The 27,558-nt window shown below is 42.6% G+C and overlaps 1 protein-coding gene and 1 pseudogene across 2 annotated transcripts in view; both read right to left on the bottom strand.

Annotated features, from left to right (window-relative positions):
- Nucleotides 1-17,735, bottom strand: part of LOC147432061 (tail-anchored protein insertion receptor WRB-like protein) — a 90,579-nt gene extending 72,844 nt beyond the window's left edge. Inside the window, exon 1 of one of the 2 annotated variants that reach the window (XM_086491878.1) lies at nucleotides 17,535-17,735. In XM_086491878.1, the coding sequence (XP_086348004.1) occupies nucleotides 17,535-17,692 (158 nt within the window). In that variant the 5' untranslated portion in view covers nucleotides 17,693-17,735. The remainder of the gene's footprint in view (nucleotides 1-17,534) is intronic. The other variant, XM_086491877.1, reaches the window with a different exon arrangement.
- LOC147432062 (uncharacterized) lies at nucleotides 1,942-7,120 on the bottom strand (annotated as a pseudogene).
- Nucleotides 17,736-27,558: the final 9,823 nt, after the last annotated feature.

Here is a 27,558-nt window from a genome sequence, read left to right as displayed (position 1 = left end):
TTACGAAAATCTGCAGCCAGCTTACACTTTTGTATTTTAATGGTTTAGGCCCCTCGGTTGGTGGTCTTCAAGTTGGCAGGGGTTACGTTTTTAAGACCCTAACCCCCTAGGCCCTCTCGGCAAGTCCTTCCAATTGGGTATACCACGTCACAAATGTGTGGAATTCCCCCTTCCTGAAAAAATTGTAATCGCCCTCAATTACGCCTGCAAAACAATCAAAGGACAAAAACTTTTTTCAGTAGACACTGACTCAATGTACCCACGCACTAGACTCCACAAATATAGCACTTCTACAAAGACATCAGTCCACCGATCAGGTCTCATTCTTGTCGAGGGTCCAAAATACAATAATGATCGTTGGAGCTATTCAGCAATCACATCCAGACCACGTTGATCTTTTCACGGATGTCTTGATCTACTAAATCTCATACTATCATATTCATATCCTTTCTTTTCACATTTCAAGTAGACCATGCCCCTGACCATCTCCACGAGATAGTACATTCACAGAGCATGCATTTCACAAATCATACACTTAGTTCATCACATTGAACACCGTGATCCAATCATTCAATGTAGCCATCTCATCTAGTCCAAAACTCTTGATGCACCTAGATCGCTGTGTAGCCATCTCATCCTTTCGGAACTCTTGATGCACTCACGACGGTAACCAATCATCTCATCCCGATAGAAATCTTGCAGCACTAGAATCACATTCACTTCTCATTCACTTAGCCATCACGCCCAGATCTTGATGATCTCTAACAGATGTCTAGATCAGAGTTACCGAGGAACGCCCCTGCCAGGGCCTGGAACGCCGGAACGGCGTTCCGACCGGCTGCAAATGCCCGGAATGGCCCAGCGTTCCGACAGACAAGGCATCACTCGAACGGCAGGGGGAAACGGGGCCGGAACGTCCCGTAACGGCAACATTGGTAAGAAAGCATAAAGGGGCAGATTTTGGGTGTGTGTGTTTCCTTATACCCCTTTCCTTCACAAATGCAACAAGCCTCAAGGCTCTCTCTCTCTCTTCCTTGCTCTCAAGCTCTACCCTCGCGCTCGGGCCTCAAGCTCTCAAGCTCTCTCTCTTGGGCTTGCCCTCAACTTTCAAGGCTTCAAGCTCTCTCCCTTGGTCTCAAGAAGTGAAGCCTCTCTCAAGCTCTCTATCTCAAGCATGCACTGTGTCTGTTGTGAATGTACTGTAACTGCCCATCACCACACGATGCAATCAAGCCATAATAAGGTGGAATGGTCTTCAAATCATGTTTTTTGTGAGTATTAGAGTCAAAGGACTCTACTACTTGTATTCAAACACATAACGCTAAAAATTGCATTATTTGGGTGTTTTTTATGCCTCCCGTTCCGCGCCATTCCCGTTCCGGACCCCTTGCCGTTCCCTCGTTCTGCGGGGAGGCTCGTCGCAGTTCCCATTCCGCGTTCCGGGTAACTATGGTCTAGATGCAGTAAGTTCAAATCCTTCATCAGACAAATTGTTGCAGACATTTCATCTTTCCAACACATATCTAACAATACACACATGAAAGAGCATATTCAATCTAGAAAATTTCCGATTCAATGTATAAATTTTCGTAAAGTCATTCCGCATAATATATTCACCCCATCAGTATCCTAAAATCTCAAGGAGAAATTAGTGACTTCATTCAATCTAGGTAATGTGACAAAGTAGTCGAGTGGCTCCCCTCTTGTGCAGTCCACACCGCACCAGATTCAACCTGCAGATTCATTGGTAACTTTCGTAATAAACATTGGTAATAATCCAAAAGCCTCAAGGTCCAGCTCAAAACTGAAGAAAATATGTGACTTTCTTCTCCCCCATGCACTTCACATCGAGAGCCAAGAAGTGCCCTTGACCAAATTATAGCTTACCTCTCTGTTCTTTTCTTGTGCCCTGTGACCTGTTGGTAGCCCCTTTGGCCTCCCCTATCCACTAGCACCTCTATCTGAATCTTCGGAATTCTCTGATGAACTATTAGTTGATTCCCCTAGTTCTCTGGTTTCTTCTGATTCTGCTTCCTTTGGAAGACTTGAGATGGACATAGGCTTTTCCGTAGAATAGGTCAATGAGCTGACATGCATAGCAAAACCCTGCTTAGCTTGCTCCATAAGCTTTTGAATGGATTTGACTTTTGCCTCAAGCAATACCGTCGAATCTCTTTCTGTAGTCCGCAACAAAACCGCTCAATCTGGTCTTTCAAAGTGATCCTCCGAAACAAGGACAATAGTCATGCAAAGTGTCATTCTCACATGATGCCAAGCCGTGATGACATCTTCTTCGTATTCTTCGGTGTGAAGTAAAAACTCTTTTAAATTTTAGCCACTTTCTAGGTGCTTCATTGTGCAACAACAGGGTAGACCACCATATATGTGCATTTCCTTTCAAATAAGATCCCTTCGTACCTTGGAGAGTTCCAAGAAACAACCTCCCAAGAAGGTGATGTCAAACTGCTGTATGAATTCAAGGGCTCAATGGGTGTCTTGATAGCCTAAAACCGTGTTAAACTTGACTCGTTGACCCCCATCCTTGAACTCCTTGGTCTTCTTGTTCTTTTTCTCATTGTCTGAACTATCAAAAGAGGACAAGATCTCCTTCTCTGAACTACTAGATTGCTTCTCGTGCTTTCTAGACTTTTGCAAGGATCTACTTTTCTTGCTTTTCCTCCACTTCTCCTCCTCACTAGAACTAGAGGAAGACAAAGTGGTAGAACTATCTGAAGACGAAGAAAAATTTGGGTCTTCTACGAAACGAACACGCTTCTTGAATCTTCAAGCCACCTCGAAAGTCGATTTTTTTCCCAGATAGCCAAAGAAATTTGTTGATGTTCTTTTCTTCCGAGAGTGCTTTAGGCTTTTCATCAACTATTTGTCTTCTTTTTGAGAGCTTCCTCAAATTCTTTCAGCGAGTATAGTTTCTGATTTTTGCACTCAGCTTTGCTTTCTGATTCATTACCAACTTGAGAGGAGAATGGACAGCCTCTTGCCATTAGGAGTGAACCTCATCAAACGGGTAATTCTTCAAGTGATTCACATATTTTGGGTCCTTGGAGTTTTTCATCAATCTTTTCATGCACGCGTCAAGTTCAAGAGATTCACATATTTCAGGTCCTTGGAGTACTTGATCAATCTTTTCATGCACGCGTCAACCTGCAGTTGACGTTTGTACCCTGCTCTATCAAGATTCCCTGACGGAAATTTGCCAAAGTCTCTTGACTCCTCGAAAAAAGTCTTAATCCCATTGGAATCTCCGTCGATTTTCTTTGTTCCCTGCAGACTAACAGTCGGAGAAGTGCCATCTCTATCGGATTCTCTATGAGAACCCATATATGCTGCAGAAAGGATCGGATCCTCCATAGAAGAAGAATTGTTTGAGCTCTGATACCATTGTTACAAGCTTGGACACCATAGTTACCCGAAACGGGAAATCGGAACAGGGAACAGGGAACGGGGAACTGCAGCATGCATGAAATGCCATTCCTTGTTTCGAATACTCACGTTTGAAACACGCTACGAGGATCCGGAACAGGAAAATGGGATGGAACGGGGAACGGGGACTTGAAAATGGCCATTCCTTGTAACTATGTTGGACACTCCAAGTGAGAAATCAATAGCAACACACGAACAGGAGCTGCAAATAACTGAACTGAACTAGAATAGAGAGAGAAAGAGATAAGAGAGAGAGAGAGAAGAGTCCACACAAAACGGCGCAGTTTCGTCCCTAGATGCACTGGCCCAAGAGACTTGCATCCCTTCCGGTATTTCTTTATTATTGCTTCACAAAGATACAACCCCCCAAGGGTCTATCTTGGAGACTCTGCATCCAGATGTTCTTTGAAGAGTGGCAATCTGGATTCTTTTAAATTGTACAAGGGATGCCCAAAAGCAGAGTGTCACGTGCATATCTAACCCTATGTGCATGTGGACAAGCTGTAACTCCTCTCTCTAGGGTTTAGGACAGCCTAGCAAGTGTTATGGCACCCTTGTAAGCCTTTACGTTGGACGTGCATGTCTAGGCACTTTAGAGTAGCTGCATACCCTCTGATTGCACATGAGCACAACCAATGTCCTCTAGGTGTAGACACTGGGGAGCGTTCTCATATAGCACCATTAGTACCAAGCCTAGGTAATAATTGCATGTGAAGCATCTCTTATTAGTAGTTCATCAACTTATTAAAAAATCACATATTAGCATCATTTTTATGAAGTCATGGGGGCTCAATCTGAGACCAGCGTAACCGCGAAACCTTTCACCCCGACACAAGGGCATTTCACCCCGAAAAGAGAGGAGCTTTGGTGAAATGTATGACCAAAACGCCAATTTTGAGCTATATAGTATTACATATATACATGATAGGTGTGCACCGTGCAATACACATTTGCACACATTTGTGCCAAATCTAGACTCTTGAGAGAGATTGTGTGTGTGTGTGGTGTGTGTGTGTGTGTGTGTGTGTGTGAGAGAGAGAGAGAGAGAGATCATCATATATGGTAATGTGACCAATATCAATGACATTAACTCTACTTTCTAAGATATCAAACATTTGTATAATTTAGTGGAACAGACTCAAAAGTGAGCAAAATTCAAATTTCAAAGTGACAAGGAGTTACAACTTACAACTACTTGCACATTCAAGTCTTAAGATTCATCAAACAGTACTAGTAGAACTAAACAAAACAATGGACTGAATAGTGAACATAATGCACATAGAATGACGAGAACATATGTCAAATCTCCGTGTAAATAAGATGAAATCCAAACCATAATCTTGTCGAGACTTGCCAGATTACATAGCACAAGACAGTAAAGAGTAAAGATGTGGAGTGATGGAGTCAAAGCCCATACGGCATACACAAAAAAAGATGTCCTATGACAAAATGATAAAGTAGCGTGATAAAATACGCAAATCTGAGCCCTAGTGAGTTGCTCCTCCAGACTCAAAAAGAGACTACTGAGAACCATCGGAAGGACTCCCCTCATCACTCTCACACTCTGAAGGAGTCGGAGTAAGTCGCCTAGTGTAGAAGTAAGCTCTACAACACTGCGTCTAGGCCTACATGCTAGGGTAGCTCTCTCAAGCTGAGCACTAGTAGCAACCGTGGGCTCCCCACATAGGCGACGCATAGTCGAAGTTCGAACAAGTCTGTCGTGAGAACCTCATCATGTCCTCAAGGATAAAATCATACACATCATCCTCAGGTGTATGAGGCTGAAGATGTGAGCTATCAATTGCCTCAACTACAATTTGTCGATGATCCACGGGCTTTGGTAGCCAACTGACAGGGCCTGCGCTATCCAATCCACCCGCCTTCTCCAATACCCGGAGATTGGCATTAACAGATGTCAACCTATCAAGCTGGGGAGTATTGAGCCTACGGAAAAGTTAAAACACACCAAGTTAGGCAAAATGCATAGACAGTTGTGAACCATAGAGCGTATAACCAAAGCTAAATTCTAATTGAGAAGCTCACCTTTTTCAATCTTTTGTGTGTATGTCCCCATTATGCTCCATAGCCTCTCCGCACCGGATGAGCTCAGCTCTTGGGAGAGGACCCGCAAAGCCAAAGACTACTACACGGGTGTAAGACCCCCAAATTTTTCCCACCATGAAACTAGAAGTGCTTGGTTTTCAACATCTTTGGCAATTTCCCAATACCTATAGACTTTACAAATCTTTACCTCTATACTCCAAAAGATCCTCTTCTAGTCGATTCTGTGCATGACCATTGTCTTGATAGATTCACTCCACGTATTCATTCCATCCAGTCGAGCACACGATCGGATCTTTGAGCCTCACTTCTCCAAGCATGATGTAATATGTGGGCTACACAATGTATAGGACGACGAAACCAATTCCATCTTGCATCAAATATGTGAAGCATAATGCTCACCCTACATGTCACAAGTTCGCATAATCACATGTGAACTACGATATGCATAATGTCATAAGAGTTAAGACTTGAAAGAAAGATAAATATTTCAAAAACCTTACCTGTCTAAGCTCAATGATGTGCAATCACGTATGGCTATCCTCAACTTTGTCAAACTCGTAGAGGAGACCAAGGATGGATCCCTCACTATCACATAAGCATAAAACGCTAACTATCGGCTAGAGAGAAGCTTGAAGGCCATCAATCTCTCTCCAAAATGTGTTGTCGCAAATCACCCCAACAAGGATCGCCATAGCAATAGGAGTGGTAGATTCTCGCTAATTTAACCACCTTTCATCTACCATTATACGGCGCAAGTCATCTTTGCAATTCATCAGGCTATACATAAAACAATGAATATTTGAGCTTCACATAAGTCTTAATTTTGAAACATCTGAGAAGCACACCGGCACAAGACAAGGTAAAATCGGGTCTTTGTCGGCTTCTTGAGAGCCCATTTGCAATGGGCAGTGAACCACCCTAGAGCAAATGATTTTTGATGAATGAAGTTGATAAGCTTCAGAGCTTTATCAACTAGTGTCGTCACCCATGGTAGTGCACCAATATCTTCTATCATAAGATTAATGGAGTGTGTTGCACACGGACTCCATTCTATGTGTGGGTATGTTGCTTCGACCATTTCACCCATAAGCTTGCAATTGCTTGCATTGTTTGTTACCACTTGCACTACATGTTGTGGCCAAACCTCCTCGATAGCATCTCGAATGTGTTGAAAAATAAGCTCTCCTGCACATTTGGGATTCATATCTTGTAAGAAGCACTTCACTTTGAACTATGATGCTCTATGCTTTGATTTTCGAAAGTGACAAGAAATAAAAATAAGGAACATACCAGTAATGCGTATGCCAGCTCCTGACACATCAATGGCTCTCAAAAATGTTGTGCTGGTACAACAAGAGACGAGGATGTTGAGTAAGTGACGCTTTCGCACATCTTTCCAACCATCTGATATGATAGTACATCCATATACTACTTAAGACTCTCTATGACCCTGTAATTACTCATGTACCATGTCTACTTGACGTATCAATCTACTAGTGCGAAGTGCCTCAGATCCGACAGGTGTAATTGGCGCTCCCGCAGCTACAGCGGCTGAGACAACATTCACAAATCTTTTGTAGTCCCCTGTGTTGCAGCGTGGAATGCAATGTTGCATTGTTAAAAAAAATGCTCCTCCGCAATCTCCACCGCCTTCTTTAAGCTAGGAGCTGTCACAAAGTAATGACGTGGCGGACAACAGAAACCCTAATTTCTGTCAGAAACCCTAAAATTCCTGCAAACCCTAATTTTTGCCAAAAACCCTAAATTCCGGAAATCGCGGAGGCGGATTATTTTTTTATTTTATTTTTTTTTTTGGAAAATGATGAGCGACGCGAATTTTGCTTTTGCTTTTTTTTTTATAAAAAAAAGAGAAAAGACTCTCAAGAGAGAGAGAGAACTGATGCTTTTGATTTTAAAAGCTTTTGGGGCTCTGCTTTTGGGCATCCCTTGTAACCTTTAAATTAGTGGTGAGGGCCTCACTTCACAGAGCATCTGGACGCAGAGTCTGAGAGTGAAACCCTAACCACTCTTTTGTACTTTGATGATAGATTAATATAAAAAGAAATACCGAAAGGGGCGCCAGTCTTTGGGGCCAATATCTCTAGGCACGGAACTCCGCCGGGCCAGTGCAAATCTATTGTGATCTGTGAATTGTTTTGAAGTGGTTATTTGGTGCTGTCGCGGTTGATTCTTGACTTGGAGTGTCCAAGTTTGTTACAGTGGTATCAGAGCACGGCCGATTTCTCTTCTACGGGAAATCCGATCCCCGAATTTTTTTTCCGTGGCACCTATGGCTTCAGGCAATGATCAGTCGACTCCCTCTGCATCTGGAGATGCGGGCTGGGATCACAACGAAGATTCAGACGGAGAGTATGGCCCGCCTCGGCCTACTCAGGCGGAGCAAACAGAGATGGAGCGTCGTCAATTGATTGGCGATGCAACAAAGATGATGCTCAATTTTGCCAAGGACCCGAAGATGGTAAAATATATGAACCAGACCTCTTTGAAAGAGGTACAGATGGAGTGGCAGAGAACCACAACACCACTCCCGAAACCCGCTCTCAAGAAACCTTCTACCTCCAAGAAATATACGGAGAAGGAACTGGAGAACGTGGTTGATGCACGGATTGCTCAGCTTTTCGACGTGCAAAAGAAAGGCAAAAAGCACGGCAAAAAGCAGAACAAAGGTACTGACTTCCCGGGATATTTGGGTCGTCAGTCGACATTCGACAAAGCAAAGAAACGGAAGAAGTGTGTTCGATTTGAAGGAGTACCCAGTTCTTCTTCTTCTTCTTCTGACAGTTCTTCTAGCTCCTCGGATTAGAGCGAAGAAGACAGAAAAAAAGCAAAAAGCGAAGCAAGACACAAAGCTTCGGAACGGGCAAGAAAAAGGCAAAGAAGGCTACATCTCGCCCAAAGACTGACAGTTCTACTGAGGACTCGTCTACAGACAGCTCAGATTCCGATGACGGAAAGTTTTATGCGAACAAGAAGAATTTTTACAAAGCCAACCAGTATGACTTTCTCGAAGATAACAGCAAGAAAGTCCGAGAGTTTAAGGAAGGTGGCCACTCGATCAAGTTTGATACTTTTCAGGATACTCAGATGCTTCGAAGGCTTTGTCTCTTATACAGCAGTTTGACATCGCTTTCGCGGGAGGACGCTATTCAGAGCACTCCAAGATTCGGAGAGCTGCCTCTTACTCTGAGGGGAATGCTCGTACTTGGTGGTCCACGCTTCTATTAAGCAAGACTGTGCCAGTTACATGGCTGAAATTCAAGAGGCTTTTTATTTCTTCTTGGTTGACTCAAGAGTTTGAGCGAGATATACGAGCTGCTTGGAACCATCTCCGGATGACCAAGAGCGATACAGTGAATTCTTATTGTGAAAGATTATGGAGCTCTTTTCTACCCGCCTCTTCATTCAAGAAGATCTCGTTCAGAGAACAAATTGAGCGGTTTACCTTGGGTCTACCTACAGAGATCCGAGATCACTGCTTGGAACAGAAGTCAGCTTCTATTCAGGAGTTGATGAGTCATGCGAAGCGGGGCTTTGCCATTCACTCTGGCAGTCTGACCTACCCCACAGATGAGGCCATGACACAACGAGCCAAACAGACTTCTGGGAATGAAAGTAGAATGAAAAAGAGCAACCCAGAGAAAAAAAAAGGATGCACGACCCAAGCTTACTCCTGAGGAGAGAGCTCGCTTCATCAGAGAGGGGAAGTGCTTTGGATGCGGGAAACATGGACATATTTCCGCAAAGTGCCCTGATAAGGCACAGAAAGAACAGAATGATAAAGACGACGACAGGTCTGAGAGTTAGAGAGCAGCTGAGGAATGTGGCAGAAAAGGCAGATAGAAAAGCAGAACTGGTACCACATGGCGTGGGACTTGCACCGAATCAAATGAATGAAAGTACAAACTTTGCCGTTTTTTTTTTGGGGCAAAGTGAAGGATCAAGAAGCTCTTTTGAAGGAGCCAAGGCCAACTTCTTTTCACTTGGAATTGGCGGCTCGATTTGGAACTGCGCCCGACAGACTGACGCCACTGGCGGTGGTAGTTCGACTGGCACCCGGATGGGATGTTGCCATTACACCGAGCATTGGCAAACTTTGTTTGCAATGACAGGGGTGTTCAGGGCACGCGAGTGACGTTCTACTCGGGATCCCTTGGTACCACAAGAACTACGCCGTGGTTGACTACCGGGCCGAGAAAGCGACTTTGATAAATGAAGGGCTTAGAGATTGTACTTGATGAACTTCAGTTTTCTTACTCATTCTTTTGGGAGAACTGAACGATGGATAAAGATTGAATATGTTTTGACCTGAAGAAAAGAACGCCAAGATTTTTTTTTCTCCACGCTCATGCCGATTGCTTTTGAGAGGGCCTGAAGATCATACCATTGATCTGATATCTGGAAGCACACCACCGAATCGGCCACCTTATTGTGTGAGCCGAGTACAGAATGAAAAGATTATGAACTCAGTGAAAGACCTCTTGGAAAAGGGTCTTGTCCAGCTTAGTACTTCACCGTATTGCTCTCCAGTGTTGTTGATTTTGAAGAAAGACAGATCTTGGAGAATGTGCATCGATTATAGCACTCTCAACGAAATCACCATCAAGAACAGATTTCCGATTCCTAGGATCGATGATATACTCGACAGGTTACAGGGATCCTCGTGCTTTAGCAGGATTGACTTGAAGAGTGGATATCATCAGATCAGGATAGCGCCAGGAGATGTCTACAAGACAGCTTTTCGGACGACTTTTGGGTTATTTGAGTTTTTGGTGATGCCTTTTGGCTTAACCAATGCTCCTGCGACATTTAACCGGATGATGGACAGGATTTTTCGAGAGTACAGGCTATTTGTTGGCACTTTCTTTGACGACATCATTGTTTTCTCCAAGAATGAGGCAGAACACAGAGATCATCTGCTTCAAGTCTTTCAGGCATTACGAGATCACAAGTTAGTGATCAATGCAAAGAAAAGTGAATTTTTCCTACCAGAGATACACTTTTTGGGGCACATTGTGTCAGCAGCAGGAGTGCAAATGGATCCGGTCAAGATAGAGACTATCCGTGATTGGCCCGACTTGAAGAATGTCCATGAAGTTAGAAGCTTCTTGGGACTATGTTCGTACTACAGGCGGTTCATACGAAAGTTTGCAGAGGTTGCTTCCCCTTCGCATATCTTGACACAGAAAGGAGTACCTTTTTCGTGGGGACCCACAGAGGTGACTGCCTTTCAGACATTGAAAGAGAAATTGACTACGGGACCTATTTTGACTTTGCCGGACTTGCAGAAGTCATTCGAAGTATATTGTGATGCTTGTGGTCGTAGTCTGGGTGCGGTCTTGATGCAAGAAGGCCATGTCATAGCTTACGAGAGCCGTTTGTTCTCTAGGCCGGAGATGACAGCACAGATTTATGAGAAAGAGCTTTTGGCGGTTATCCATGCTCTTACTCAGTGGCGGCATTACCTACTCGGAGCGGATTTTATTGTCTTTACAGACCATCAGAGTTTGCGCTACTTCTTGTCACAGAAGCAGCTTTCGGAAAAGCAGATGCGGTGGGCGAACATCTTGTCACAGTTTCACTTCCAGATTGTCCATGTGCAGGGACAGAAGAATGTGGTGGCAGATGCTTTGTCTCGGAAACCGTTGGTTCTGGCTATTTCCGCGATACATCATAGGAGCTTCGAGGATATGGTCGATCAGTGTGCCACAGATACAGATTTTGCAGATATTTTCACACGGATACGGGATGGGGAGACAGTAGCTGGATACTCCCTTCGGGAAGGCTACTTGATGAAAAAGACTATGTTGTGCGTTACACAGCCGTTGAGGGAAAAGGTTATGACTGATTGCCACTGTCCACCTTTTACGGGTCACCGCAGCATTGCTACCACCATGAAAGGGGTAGAGAGAGATTTCTTTTGGCGGAGACTGAAGAAGGATGTGGAAGAGTTTGTGCGCAGTTGCTTGGTATGCTAGAAGGTCAAGTTTGACAGGCATAAGGCACAGGGATTGTTACAGCCTTTACCCATACCCACCCACCCGCCCCTGGGAAAATATTGAAATGGATTTCATTTTTTTTTATCTCCCGAGAATACAGAATGATCACGATGATTTTCCGAATACATGGCACGCCTGAGACGATTGTCTCCGACAGAGACCCCAGATTTATGAGTTTGTTTTGGAAGGCAATTTGGGAGAACATTGGGACGCGGTTGCAGTTCTCGTCATCGTTCCACTTGCAGACTGACGGGCAATTTGAGATTGCCAATTCAGTGATTTTAGATTTATTGAAGTCTTGTATCTCGCATCAGAAGACTCAATGGGAAAAGAACTTACCTTTGGTGGAATTTGCCTACAATAACACGATACACTCTTCGACAGGGAAGACGCCATGAGAGATTGTTGAAACTGCTGCGAAGGTTCCATCCTTCCTGAGCACGAAAGATTAGAAATTTGAAGCGGATGAATATTCGCGAGATTTGGATACGGCTTTTGCCAAGGTTCACGAGACTTTACAGAAGTCTCAAGAACGACAGAAAAAGGCAGCGGATCGCCATCGTCGCGACTGGAAACTGAAGGAGGATGATTGGGTGCTCTTACTTTTGAGAAGGCACGCCTAAGAAAAAAAAAAGGGAAAGGAGAGGCTTTTTCCAAAGCTTAGTATGTGATACTACGGACCTTTCCAGATTACTGACAAGATAAATGATGTCTCCTTCCGATTGGACCTGCCAAATACTTGGAGGATTCATAATGCATTGCATGTGAGTCTCTTGAACCCTGTTAAGGGTGATGTGCCTGATGATGGGGAGCCTGATGAGCAACCCGAAGTGGAAGAAAACGAGGAGATCCTTGTTCCTGAACAGATTTTGGCACATAATGATACGAAGAAAGGTAAAGTCCGAAGGCGGTTCTTGGTTAAGTTCAAGAACTTTCCTGCATTTGATGCGAAGTGGATGGAGGAGGAGGACCTAGCAGATACTCCTCGGATTGTGAAACTTTACCTCGATGTTTTGGTTTAGCATAGTCTACTCCAAACGGAACCCAGAAACTCAGCTTGGCCGAAGATCTGGTGCAGTGGGATGCACAAGAGGGGAGTCGCTCCACTCCTTTGTCAACAGATGCCTCGATTTTGATACTAAAGTCACTGATGTCTCTTTGAGCTTCAGGGATATTGAGAGCTGACAGTATTCTGCTGGATGACTTTATGAAATGGAATTCCTGATTATGATACTGATTTGTTCTTGACTTCTTGTGAGTACAGGAACTGATAGACGAAATGACTGCAGCATTTTGGTCTGATTGATCTCGAATAGACATGGTTGCAATAGGGGTTAGTCAATCGGACATCGATGAGGTCCCGATTGGACCTAGATGTGATTGCTAGCTACATTGCCGATAAATCATGGTCTAAGATCCGAATGAATGTTGAATGTCATGTGATGTCCTGTGATGTCTGGTGATGTCCTGTGATGTCGTGTGATGTGACTGTCGATTTTGTACATGTGCTAGATGTGTGTTCCTAGTACGTAGGTACTAACAGTCAGTGTCTGCTAAGACGGTTTATGGCCTTTGTCGGTTTTGCAGGCGTAATCGCGGTCGATTACAATGCTTTCAAGAGGGGGGTATGTCACAAAGTGATGACGTGGCGGACAACAGAAACCCTAATTTCTGTCAGAAACCCTAAAATTCCTGCAAACCCTAATTTTTGCCAAAAACCCTAAATTCCGGAAATCGCGGAGGCGGATTATTTTTTTATTTTATTTTTTTTTAAAAAAATTTATTTTTTTTTTTGGAAAATGATGAGCGACGCGAATTTTGCTTTTGCTTTTTTTTTATAAAAAAAAGAGAAAAGACTCTCAAGAGAGAGAGAGAACTGATGCTTTTGATTTTAAAAGCTTTTGGGGCTCTGCTTTTGGGCATCCCTTGTAACCTTTAAATTAGTGGTGAGGGCCTCACTTCACAGAGCATCTGGACGCAGAGTCTGAGAGTGAAACCCTAACCACTCTTTTGTACTTTGATGATAGATTAATATAAAAAGAAATACCGAAAGGGGCGCCAGTCTTTGGGGCCAATATCTCTAGGCACGGAACTCCGCCGGGCCAGTGCAAATCTATTGTGATCTGTGAATTGTTTTGAAGTGGTTATTTGGTGCTGTCGCGGTTGATTCTTGACTTGGAGTGTCCAAGTTTGTTACAGGAGCCCAAACATCATGCAATGTAGAAGAGTGTGCTGATGTGCGAGCCCTCTTCTTATATACGTACCTACTCCAAGTTGTCCCACTTCATTTGGAGTTGAGGGTCGTGGAGTACTAGATGTAGCAGGGATATTTGGAGTCCAGGCTCCTGAAGTACTAGAAGTAGCAGCCGCCTGGGATTATGAAGAGCAACCAATTTACCTTTTTTATCTTGAATTTTCTTTAAGAGGGCCTCTTCATCTATTGGGGGTTCAAAAGAGGGCATGACAATACTAATGTACTTTGTTTGCTCACCCCCAAAAGCAAGCCATAACTCTTCGGTGACAGATTTGCACGCATCTCTCCCTTTGCTTTCGATCCAAGCGTAATGGGTTTTCAAGCGGGTCAGACCTCCTATAAGCACATCCCCACAGAGCTTACATACAACCCTGCAAGAGCTAGCTTTATGATAGTTGGAAATGAAGAGTCTCAACCCTGCGAATCGCGATACACATAACACATGTGAGAAATTGTCATGTATGATGTACTAATGTGCATTGTGTGCAGATAAACCATACACACATGTATGATGCAGCAAAATTGCAAATTGGCAACGCCACTATAATCATTAATGGTCAATTTTCAATTTTCAAACCATTAATTTCAAGAATCAAAATAAAATGTTGCTCTCTCTCTCTCTCTCTCTCTCTCTCTCTCTCTCTCTCTCCACACAATTGATTGTCTACTATGTGTTGAGAGAGAGAGAGAGAGAGAGAGAACACTTGACAATGGACATACCCGTTAGCAGCTGCCAGCACCCCGTGCAATGAAAAACTGCCTAGTCAAGACTGAGCCCCAAATTGGGTGCGTCCACAATATTTACGACGTCGCAAGGGGTCACACTTGTCATCACTTATGGCTAGTGTTAAAATCCCCCAAATTTTTTAGGCGTTTCACTTGCATGCTACCTGCATGCTAAAAACATTTTGGGCGTTTCAAGCGTTTTGCGTTTCACCCGGCCGAAACGCGTTTCGTAGTTTCGATGTCTAACATTGCTCGACCCAAGCTTGATTAGCTAGGGTCTCCTCTCCAAGCAGAGGAGCAATACCTACATTACAAGTATCAACAACACAAGCATTCCCTGGTGTTTCTGCCATAAGGACCTTTGTGTTTTTTCATCTTCGATTCAGCCCTTCAACCTTTTTACACCAGCACCACTAATGCTTGCAGATCTTCCTTGCAAGAGCAGATCAGCCCAACGTTTTGGGTTTTCAGCCATCCCTCATCATCGATTGCAGATTTCAGTATAGCCTCATCGTCAGTTTGCAAATCCAAGCCAAATCAGCCCTAGCGGTGCCAGGCTTCAACCCTTAGCCTCACAAATCCAAGCATCTACTGTAAGTTCCCATGAGCATCTCAACATCTAGATCCATTGTATCAACATTTGTGCAATCTAAAGAAAATGGTGTTAAAGTCTTCTTCTCTCACTTTCACTCACAGAATCTTTACTCACATGATCATTCTCTTATCTCTCTAGTCTATTGCCCATCTCTCTCATGAAGTAAAAGGAACCTTGAGTACGCACTGAGCGCATATCCTGAGCATTCACCATCAATCACTTCCGTTGCACATAACACGGAGCCCCAAAAGCTTTTGTCCAAAAGCACTTGGCACCAAAAGCATCTGTTCCCAAAAACTTCACGCAAATTTGCCCAAAAGATGCTAACGCAATTAACGAAATTCCGTACGGCATGCCACCTAAGCATGTCAGCACAATTTACAAAAATCTCCAGTCAGCTTACGCTTTTGTATTTTTAGGATTTAGGCCCCTTGGCCGGTGGTCTTCCAGTTGGTAGGCGTTAGGTTTTTAAAACCCTAGCCCCCTAGGCTCTCTTGGCCAAATCTTCTGATCCACAAATCTTTTGGGTTAAGAGTTTTTAACTCTAACCTCTTTTCCTCTCAGCTAGTCCTTCCAATTGGGCATGCCTTGTCACAAACTTGTGACAAAGAAACACGGGCATGATCAGAGAGCATTGTAGCAAGCCAAATCATGCATGTCCCACTATGAGATGTTGCCCAATCGCCAATGTAAACTTTATCCGGTCCCTCTAGCAAATGACCAACCTGCCGCCTCAAACCCCACGAAAACTACAAAGATTGCGTAGTGTGATTCGATCTGCTAGGCATCTCAACCAAAATTTGCAAAAATGAATCTGTCCCAAGCATCTCTTGCATGGTGCTACAAATGGGAGAAGGTCGTTGAACGGCTCGCCAATCCTCAGAGGTCTCTATATTGTTGAAATCACATCCAACAACCCACGAATCCACAGTAGGCAATACATTCACAATCTATTGCCAAAACTCAGTTCTCTCCTGAGTTGAAGTAGGGGCATAGATCACACCAACTAGAGAGTCATTGATCTCTAGAGTCATCCACACGCTCTACCATGTACCAATGTACCATGGTCGCACACAATATGACGTCAACGAATCTAGGGATGTTCAATGGCATGTTCAATGGCCTATCACCCAAAGGACATACAAGACAGGAGGTATAAGATATGCGCTATGGATACATCAAGGTGGCATATAGAAGAAATGCAGAGTAAACCCCTGAGGAGGTGCTAATGCAATGTGATGCTACGTTGATCCAAACTGAAAAGGACTCAAGATCTCGCCCATGTCCTAAGGAAAGAGTATCTACGCTGCTCCACTGCCCTAAAGTATCCCACTAGCTACATAGAGTATGCAACAACTCAATCCAAATAGTTGTCGATGTATTCTATGTCAATGAAGATTGTGAGCACGAAATGTGAGCACAATGAACCTTCCACATGGCCCATAATGTGATACTACAATTCATAATATTAACTGCATCTCTCTTATGAAAATCGGACTGATATACAATGTTTTGAATCATTTGTGGAATGCCCCATCTATATCCCAAAGATGTTACACATGAAAACCGGATACCCTGGAAAAGAGTAAGTGACACCGGAAATTGCAAAAGCCATGCAACTGCCCCCACATCACAAACCCATCATGAGTGCCCACTCTAGCTCGCTGCCGCATCCCAGCCACCTTTCTGCAAGCTTGAGAAGATGCAGTAATACATGCAGCCAAATGAGTCGCTGGATTCGTCGAACTAACCAAACATCCTGAATTGCCTGAGACAATAGAACATGACCTTTTTCATCTTCACCCAAATCCTCCACAAGCAGGGAATAAAGGGTGAGAAGTGAGCAAAGGACAATGTAGCATTTATACCAGCAAAAGGTCCACATCTCCAACTGCATATCTAATCAAAACAAGTCAACCACACTTGTAGTATCCTCCCATTTGTATACCATAAAGCAATGTTCACATCAATAATCAACAAATGTGCATACATCTAACCTTGAGAAAGATGACCACCCACATGAGAAACATCAGTCTATAGACAACCAAATGTTCCCCAATAACATACAGCCAATTGTATGGGTCTGCGGCTCTTGGTCTCCTTGTGAGGAGGCTGAGCAATTTCATCTATCCAATCTCGACCTAGAAGGAGACACTGTACACGAGTCCCCAAATGGAAGGAGAGGGCCTATCACATTTCCATGACATATTTCAATGGCCCATGCATAAGTTGAGTCGCTTCAAGTTTTACCCACAATCTCTGAGATTGTGTTCACCAGAAGACTAGAATTGCAGTAAACTTCTACTGTAATCAAAGCGTATTACCAAATCCCTTGCTACAAACGGTTTTTCTTGTCAGCATCGTAGTTTCATGCAGTCAACATTTTGTGCCCATGGAGCGTTGACAGCTTGAAAACTAGGCCGCAAAACATACTTACGTGGTGAGTGAGCCTGCTTGACGCAGCAGATCTTTGATTTCCGAAGCTAGCTGTTGTTCTGCTGGACTGAGCTTCCTCTTCGTTCGCAGGCACAGAGCGAGCATACGGGAAGCCAGATGAGCCAGCAACAGCAACAGCAAGCTCACAATCGGAGCCATCAACTTCCTGCTGTTAACTTTAAAAAAAGAAAAAAAGTTGTTCTCGGTTTTGGCCGGGCCAACCTTTTATACCAAAACAAAAAAATCGAACAGTGAAGAGTAAATTAGATAAAATGAAACAGTACAAAAAGCCCCTGCCCTTGGGGGCAATGGCTTTCCTGGCCATGAGAGGAATGGCCCAAATAAAAACAAAAAGGGGACATCAAGGGGAGTTACAACAGTAAAGATAATAACAATGGCTTGTAATCTCCAAGGTGCATAGAAGGACAAAATAGCAGGCCTCCATCTTTGCCACCTCAAACATTTTTGCATTAGCTTGCATCAAGGGGAGTTACAGCAGTGGAAATAATTGACAATGGCTTGTAAACATTTTGCATTAGCTTGACATCAGTTGAAGATGCACCATGAACCAAATTTTCAATCTTTGACATGACATTCCTAAAACTTTGAGATAGGGGGATAGCAGAAGAAGAGAAATGGGAAACCCAAAGACTGCCTTGTTTCTTTCTATAGTCAAATATGCCATAAGAAAGTCCCTTTCAAATAGGACATCAATGAAATTGCATTCTCCCAAAAAAATAGCTCTCCAAGTAAGCGTAGAAGGGTGTATAGAACACGTTTTGAGGGGTTCAGCTTTGCAAAAAATGTTGTGTTTACAATTGATGAACAAGTGGAACAAGGATTCTTCATGCACTTTACACCTTTAGCAAATACCATCAGAAATACCAATTTGCTTAGCTTTGGCACCTGTCCACAACCCTTAGTGTGAAATAAGCCACATCTGACACAGCTCTACTTTATAGACACAGGGTATGCCCACATACCACACACAAAAAAAAGGTCTAAGACCACTACTTCTCATTCCAAGCTAGTCTCCACTTCCTGCTAAGCTTGTCCACCAAGGTGGACTCCATCAGCTTAGCTACTCCTTTGTGAACATAAATGTTAGTGCTTACTTTGAGAAGGGAAGTAGGATGTCCCTTAAAACAACTCTGCAACTGAACCTACCTAGTATGCACTCTCTGAGCAACACCAAATCAACACATCCTTGAGAGTTGAAAAATGTAGTAATAGTTGCTCTTTTGAGAGCCACACCCCATCTTTGTAAATGTCCTTCCACCTTCTCAGTCCTGCTTTAAAGCACTTACGAGCCCTTCTAGACAACTGTAAGTTATTAGCTTTAGACATCCAGCCAAACCAAATGGAGTTGTGCAACCAAAAGGAGAGAGTGTTTGCCCAAACTTTTGGAGGAGACCATCCGGATTTCCTATTGTTCCAAGCTTTCCAGGACCTACAAACAAGTCCAGACCCCTTTGGGGTAAAATTAGCATTAGAAATCAGCAGTTCTTCCAAAGAGAGCCCTGTCCAGGCTTTGTAATCCTTGAGATGGAATTGATGAATGTTTTTCCTTATCAGAATTGCCCAAAAGTCTGTGGAAGAGGCAGCCCTCAAGATGCATTTACTTGCCAATTTGATGGAAAGATGTTGGATGTTGAGAATGCCCATCCCTCCAACTTCTTTAGATCTACAACAGTCTTGCCAAGGAACCTTAGGTATTGTTAGCGGATCGCCGCGATGGATGTCTGTAGGATACCAATTTGGCACTGACATAATGTCAATACTCATGGAAGTGACTCGGATGGGGCACGGAGACTCTTTGAGGTTGTCAATCTCAAGAAGTGAACCTAACAAACTAACGCAACAACTCTACAAGCAAATCAATCACTCAAGGCTCAGGGAAATCTGCCTATGTCCTTTCTCACGGTTCTAGGTCATCACGCCATTTGGGCACTCGAACGGACTCGAAATGCAATGAAACTTTAGGAGGAGGTCTAGGACACCTAGAGGCACTATCCTACAAACTCTGGTCACAATTTGACAAGGTACCAAAATAACGATCCATCATGAAAAAGGTCCTGAAAACTGCAACAAAACTATCATGAAACTTTGCCCTATGGTCTAAGAACACTCTCTTATGGTCAAAACGTCATAAAACAGTGATTTAAGCACTCAAATCTGCAATTAAGGCTCACAAAAGCGTAGTCGCGAACCACAACAAAACTAACAATGCTTACACTTGAACGAAAGAGCATAGAGAGAGGAACACAATGCAAGTTTCAGAATAAAATTAATTACCCAATCATTAGAAAAGTTGATTACAAGTTGGAGCAGCATCGTAGCTTGAGCGTACGTTTTGTAGAGCTCCTTCTTCTTCTCAAAGATAAGCCTCCTTTTGCATTATAGTTATTGACCTTTATATCTAGGGCATTCTAAATGGGCATTGGCCGGTTCACATGGACCTTTACAAATGTCATGATAGAATTACAAGTCAGGGAATTGACTTGCTACTCTGGAATCACGATTTACACAAAGTATCACTACACTAGCTCGAAAAACTAATAGAATACAAATGTGATGTTCGGCTAGGTGGACGCCCATTTCAGTCAATCTGCTAACATTCCCCCCTTCCTAACTCGTGTCGTCCCTTGACACGACCATGTGCAGTCTTGTCATAGGGTTGTCTTCAAATTTTTCTTGAAGGTTGGTCTTTACCTTGGTAGTATTTTGTCGTGGATTACGCTCCCCCCTTCCTTGAGTTCTTCATATTTGTTGTGTTCTTTTTTATGCGTGTGTTGGACTTCAATTGTTGAGGGAATTTTGCATATGTTGCTCATTCTTCTTTTTGGTGCCACTTTTGGCCATGAAAATCTCCCTTGATGTGTCTGCCTTTGTGGGTGACTTGAAATACTTAACTAGCTTCAACACTGTTGATTTCTTTATGTTTTGTTGTTGAGAGATCTCTTGTTGATGTCGTCATTGCTTATCATTGTAGGCCATTCTTTAACTTGCCATTTTTTTATGGAGCTTTGTTGTCGCCCTTGAAGATAAAAGATGCTCTTGATAAGCATATGGAGACCTGCAGCTGTTGCTCTCTTTGACGAATGGCTTGGGTAGCCATTTCCTTATTGTTGATGTAGGAGGAATATATACTAGAGTGTGATAATGGGTGTCTCTAGATTAGGGCCTGAAAACCTAGATGACCAAAGGGGAAAAGGCCGGTGGGAAAAAAGTATCTTTGGTATACGCTCTTATTGGAATTGAGCATTGGAACGTGAAGTACCTATCATGAAAGGTAAGTGCTTGTGAGAAACAAAGGAAGAGTGTCTAATGCAAGTGCCAATTATGGGACACTCTATATGCATACGATAAATTTTTCAAACAAAAGCATGCAGTGAAAGAGATGGAGTGATGGGTGCTTCAAGGAAAAAATGTAGCACATGTGACATCAAAGGACGTCGCGATAGCTTCCACGTTTCCAAGAAGGGTTTCCGTTGTAGAAGCTTCTCCACTCATACCTCACTGTGCTTAGTGTGTGAGTGTCTTTTGGACTTCCTCCTCCATTTCACCACACATAATTTACATAGACTTTGACTCTTATGGGCACCTATACCAACATGAGCAACACAACATAATTTTGCTCAACTCTTTCAGCTTGAGCAGTACCTAGAATAGCTAAAACACTTAAATCACAAAAAATATTACTTGAAGATTTGGGACTAACGTCTCGCTCATTTCGTGGCTTAGCTGTCCGACTCTTAATTTTATGCCATGTATGTTTAATGGCGACTTGGACTTACCTATTCAAAGCCAGAAACCCAATTCCATAAGTTTTGGAGATTTAGGCCTCTCTCCTTGTGTTGGTCTATTGACGCCACCATTTTGTCGATTAGCTTGGCATACTTTGGCTCCTCTTGACTTGCTTGTCGTATGTTCACATTGATTTGTGAAACAAGTCCTTCAACTCCAGTAGGGACTGATATAGATCAATTATCGATTGGTGTGGGTTCTTTGTGATTGATTTTCAACGAGTGATTTTGGAACCCACCTTGTCTTTGGTCCTTGTGTGAGCGTCTTTTGCATTTGCTCCTTTTGCTTGATGATTTGATGGACACTAGGCTTCGGTAGCCAGACCTACTAATTTCCATTGTAGAAGCCTTGATTTTGGAGTAGATGACGAGGTATCCATCTAGAGATTGTAGCAGCCTTGGTTGCAATTGGCTTTTGAGTCTGTTGGTTGTCTTTGCTTGCTTTTTGGCAGAAGCTTGTGCTGCATGATTTCTCTTAGTTGTTCTAGATTGAGCTACAACTTTTGGTAACCATATTTGAGTGTTACCTTCATAAAATCCTTGTGCTTCAAGTAGCTTAACTGGAATCATCCGCCGCTTTACCTGTTTGTGTTGGGTAGCTTCATTGAAGTCTTCGAAACCCATACTTTTTGCGTTGCTCGCTTGGAATGTCTTTTCTTCTGCCTTTTGTTGTTGTTCTTTCGCTTGCGTGAGTTGTTTGTATTCTGTTGATAGCTTGGCTCACTCCTTGTACAATTTATTTCTTGAGGTGAGTACATTCAAGCTGTTACTTTAGGCTTTTTGGCCCAAACATTAGTATTTCCTTGGAAGTAGCTGTGAGCAGCGATTGACTCATTTGATGCTACCCACCCTGTCACTTTCTGTTGTTGAGGTTGAACTTATGCTTCATGTATCCAAACTGGATCTTTGACTTGGATTTTCTCTTTGGATACTAACACTTGGCTGATTCTCTTCAACTTCTTCCTAATGCTTTGATGTGATGGAAACTTTGGTTGATAGACTTTTTGTTTCGGTTTCCATTGCATTGTCGATGGTTTGGCTCCTGATGTAGAGGCTTCACAGGAAGTTTGTTGCAATCTCGTTGAGGGTAAAGTCGACTTGAGAGGTTGATATACTTCAGTGTTTACCTTTGCTTTACCTTTTTGCACCATGGCTGGCGATTTCTTCTCCACATGGATTTGAGAAGCTTCATGGAGTCTTACCATTGTTGTTGTCGAAGCTTTTGGGTGTTGTCAAAAGAAAATATTTCTCCAGCTTTTTGTGAGGACAAGACTCTCTTTGATGTGATGGGAGTTGATTACGTGGAAAGTATCCTTGTACTCCCCAGTACTCAGCTTGAGTACGGCTTCTTCCACGCCGAAGCTAGGAATCAAAAATTTGAACTTTTGTACACTGTTTCCTCTAGCTCCTTGATTGGTGGCTTTCCCATCATGATTCACATTCCATAAGCCATTAGATTCTTTGTCACTTTTGGATCTATCACAGCTAAATATGTGATGTTGAGTCTTGTTTCTCCATATATGCTGAATTTGATTTTTGTAGGAGACAATCAATCTTCTTCTTTATTCTTGTTCTTCTCTTAATCTTGCATTTGTTGAACATTTGAAGTTGAACTTAGAAACTTTGTCCTTCACCTGCTTTCATTTGTGCTTTTTTTGGAGTTGACTTCTTTGAAACAGTTTTTGTTGACTCCTCAGGTATGTCAATGATAACATATTCTTGTGGTTGCTTTGCTTCCTTTGTTTGCACTTTGGAATCATGCTCAATGATGTAGCCATCCATCTTACCTTTTTTGCTTTCACACTCACAAACCTCATTAGCTTCCTTCAACACCTTTATTGTAAATAAGGGAGTTATGTCATAGCCATCTTTGTCGCAAAATTTGGCAATGGTTTCCTCATTTACACACACATCAAAAGTCACCAATATTTGATCACATCCAAAGGGTTCAAACAAATCCTCTGAAAATCGTTCCTTAATGTAAGCTTCATCTTCTACTGAACACTCTAGGATGCAATCTTTCTTTCTAAGACTTCCACACTCCGAAGCTCCGCACATCCAAATATGCGCTTTGCTTTGCAACCAAGAAAGTATCTCGTTTTCTTGTGCAGTTGTGGAGTGTAATTCTTCCCCCGGGGTTCATTCTACATCTCTATAACTATGATCCTTGACATTGATTTTTGTTGTGACCTCTTTGTGTCTTAAGTAGATATATTCACAGCCTTAGTCTTGTACCATTTTGAGCTGACGCATGAATGGTCCGCCCAATATGATATCAAAGTTGCTGCTTTTGTCAAAATTGATTATGGCAAAGGTGTGCTCATACTCAATGCCACACGAGGATACAATGATTTTTTCTAATATTCCTATAGGTCTCTTCATGTATCCATCTGCTAATTGCAGTTTCATTTGAGTTTCCCTAAGAAAAAGCTTTCCCTATTTTCCTCACATTCCCTTGGTTGCCATGGCAATTCTTGTCCCACTATCTAATATTGCAACAGTCTTTACTCCTTTGTACTCAAGTGGTAAGGTGGTATTTCCTTCATTGCCTTTGCAGTAATCACCCACCTTATTAGCAAGAGCATTGCTAAACGAGTTGTGGATAACAACTCTGAGAATATGCCACATAGAAGTAGAACACTTCTAGATGGCTCAAGAGAGACGCAATTAGTGATTCCATCAATGTACAAACAAGTAGATATTATTAGAAAAATCAACATGACACTTGACCAAATGGGCTGTGAGAAGAAGTTATCTCAATCTCCTTTCGGTAGAATTTGGAACAAAGAATACCCACATCACTTTAACAAAGACAAGTGAGTTCTCTAAGTGCAATATTTGTAGTTCAGTCAAAGCAAGGTTAGAAGCTAAAACTTCTCTTGAAGGGAGAGCTCTTCTCTTTAGAGAGAGAGAAATTTCCATGGCACAACAAAAGAGTTGTAGGAGCTTATATTATGCATGGAACTCAACCACAAAAATATGTGTGTATAACTCATGATAAGATGGATCAAAAGAAGACTTCCATTCCTCGATTATGTATTGTTCCTAAGGGTGTGGATTCAGGATACAATTTGCAGGTGGCATTGATAGTATGATAACTCATGGACATGGAGAAGTTCATTACGGACACTTTGTCTTGAATGGTTTGTGGCCAGTTGATCCAAATCTTACAATTGGATCAATTTCTAATTGTTTGCATAACCTATAGAGGATAGATAAGCATCCTCTTGGTGATCTAGTAACAAATGGACTTCCAAGGAGCAGTGTTTCACTACTACATGCTTTGAACTTAAGGAAAGCTTTGTTGGACTACCACAACTTGTATGATGGAAAAGAGCCCATTGTGCAACCATTAGAAACTTCACAAGAGGAATTAAGGTCAACATTTCAAAAGCTACCGGAGAACTTGCTACTACAACTAGCGGGGGAAAACAAAAATCGATATCTATTTGCTGATTTGTCAATGCTTGTTGCAAGAGGGGTTTTCAAAACCATCCAACTAGGATTTTTCATGGTCGGCAAATTCTGGAAGAAATCCTTGAAGAACTTGGTTGCATATTCCTCAGACTCTTCCTGCGGGGTCACCCAATTGGAGAATTGCCTCAGATGGTCTATGTCCACTTGCATATTAGTTCCCTTCTATATTCCTGACTGCCATATGGTTCAGGTTGAATTCGAACCAATTGCAAGATCGCCAAAGTGTTAGGGGCTCACAGCCCTTACAGATAATTAATACAAGAATCATGCAGTGTATAGATAAACAAGGCAGGAGACTACCTTGTTTATCTATAATTAATGATTGCCTTGTTCCTGACTGCCATATGGTTCAGGTTGAATTCGAACCAATTGCAGGATCGCCAAAGTGTTAGGGGCTCACAACCCTTACAGATAATTAATACAAGAATCATGCAGTGTATAGATAAACAAGGCAAGAGACTGCATATTAAAACACATAACTACATATAGATGAATGAGAAACACCATAATGAAGATAATAAAGTGTTGCATTCACTGTATATTCACCATCACAGTCGAACTACAACGAAAAAATAGCAGTAGAACAACAAGGAATTGCCAAACTGCATGTCATTTACATCCAAAAATTGCTACATGCAATATGACCCTTCAAAATTAACTAGGCATAAAGTTTTTGTGTAAACAAACCCCCTAAGTCTTAAAGCTAAGACCTTAGTTACACTCAAAGAGTAAGTGCCCTCACAGATCAAGCACTAAGAGTCACTCCAAAAACTCAAGAATCTTGTCTCCTACAAAGCACTACAATGAATTTACAACATGAAGCAAAAATATTCCTTGGCCTTGAAGAGTTGAATGATCATTTGAGTTTTGTATGAACATTTTTGGCTAAAAACTCAAGAATCTTGTCTCCTACAAAGCACTACAATGAATTTACAACAAGAAGCAAAAAGATTCCTTGGCCTTGAAGAGTTGAATGATCATTTTTGTGGTCCTCAACGAGATAGACCAAGGGATGATTGACTGATGTGCACCAAGGTGACTTTGTCATGCTAGTTCCAAGTGACACAGAAATCTATCCGGTTTGGCTTGCAACGGCTTTATCCAACATTGATAATGAGCCTACATCACCAAACTACAAAAAAAAATTGATTCAATATTGGGAACCTTGCACGAGAAAGAGTGGGATGACAGATACTCAAGCTTACACTAACTGTTGGAAAGGTCTTTGGGTTGTCAACTATAAGGACCCACAAGTGTGGAAAACTATAGATGCAATTTTTTGGTCATGGAGACCCAGCAAAGAAGGACCATTTTCTAAACTTAAGATCCCAGAAAGGCATGCTCTAAAAGCCAAAGCAGGCCTCAATCATGCACACCAATCACACTTGGATCAAAGTTTGGATATGGTATCAAATTTTCACTAGATTATGTGCAACTTCTATTGTGATTATAATAGTCAATTTTGAAACATGGTCTTTAGTTGTACCTTTCTTTGTTTTATTTAATCAATAGTATTTCTTCAAATTCATGTGTTGTGCATACTCTTGACTTAGGGTGTTTATCAACACCACAATCCTATAAGACTTCACTCTTTTACCAACCATACATCAACAGCTTATCTCTTTTTTTCCCACTTTAAGTGGGAAATTCCCAAATTACACGAATTTGGTTGATTTGGATATTCTCATAAATATGCTGGAATTAGGGTTGCAGAGAAACGCACACTGCTTGGAGAAGACGAAGGAAGCTCAAGGCACACAATAGAGAGTGTGTTTCTTAGTATGCAATGGAAAGATAGATAGCCCTAGAGTGATGGGCGTATATACAATGCTCGGGGGAAAAAACCTCCTAAAGAGGGAAAAAATGCCCCGGCGGTCCTAGTGTGTTCACACACATCACTACCACATGTATATGGTAACAAATCCCCCCTGGAGGGATGCGGTGAACGAGAGCTGGCACATGAGTAAAGGGAAGTTCCATGCCTTGAGGACATGATCAGTCCACAAAGGGGAGTAAGCCCAAAGCTTTGCGGAAAGCTTCAAGCTTCTCACGAGACAATGCCTTTGTGAAAACATCTGCAAGGTTGTCCTATGTTGGTGCATAAGCCAAGCTGATCTCTCCTGCAGAGAGCCTCTCCCTGACATAGTGGTAATGCACCTCAATGTGCTTTGTGCGAGCATGAAAAATTGGGTTCCTCGCAACTTCCAATGCGCTCTGACTGTCAGTGTAGATAGTGTTGGCAGTGTCCTGTCCAACACCCAAATTAGCCATAAGGCGTCTGAGCCATACACACTCAACCGTAGCTGTGAAAATTGCCCTGTACTCAGCCTCACAACTCGAATTGGCCACAGTAGGTTGCTTCTTGCTCAACCATGATATACATGAACTGCCAAGCATGAAACAAAAACCACTTGTGGACACTCACGTGTCAAAACAACCAGCCCAGTCTCAGTCCGAAAAAACATGTAAGTCTGGCGGAAATGATCCCCCCTTGGATAAAACAAGCCAAGATGTAAAGTTCCACTAAGGTAGCGGAAAATCCTCTTGACAGCCTGCCAATGCTTAGACCCTGGGCTATGCATAAATCTGCTGACCTGTGAGATTGCAAACTGAATATCCAGCCTCATGTTGCATACATAAATGAGGCAGCCAACAACAATTTGATAAAGAGTGACATCAGCAGCACCGCCAGCATCATGTAGACTCAACTTAAAACGTGTTTCCATGGGAGTGGCAATAGGT

This window comes from Adiantum capillus-veneris, chromosome 20 (genome assembly GCF_014529385.1).
Source record: "Adiantum capillus-veneris isolate H3 chromosome 20, ASM1452938v2, whole genome shotgun sequence".
Classification (NCBI taxonomy): Eukaryota; Viridiplantae; Streptophyta; class Polypodiopsida; order Polypodiales; family Pteridaceae; genus Adiantum; species Adiantum capillus-veneris.
Note: the sequence above shows the minus strand (reverse complement) of the source record. Positions and strands in the feature narration are given on the sequence as shown.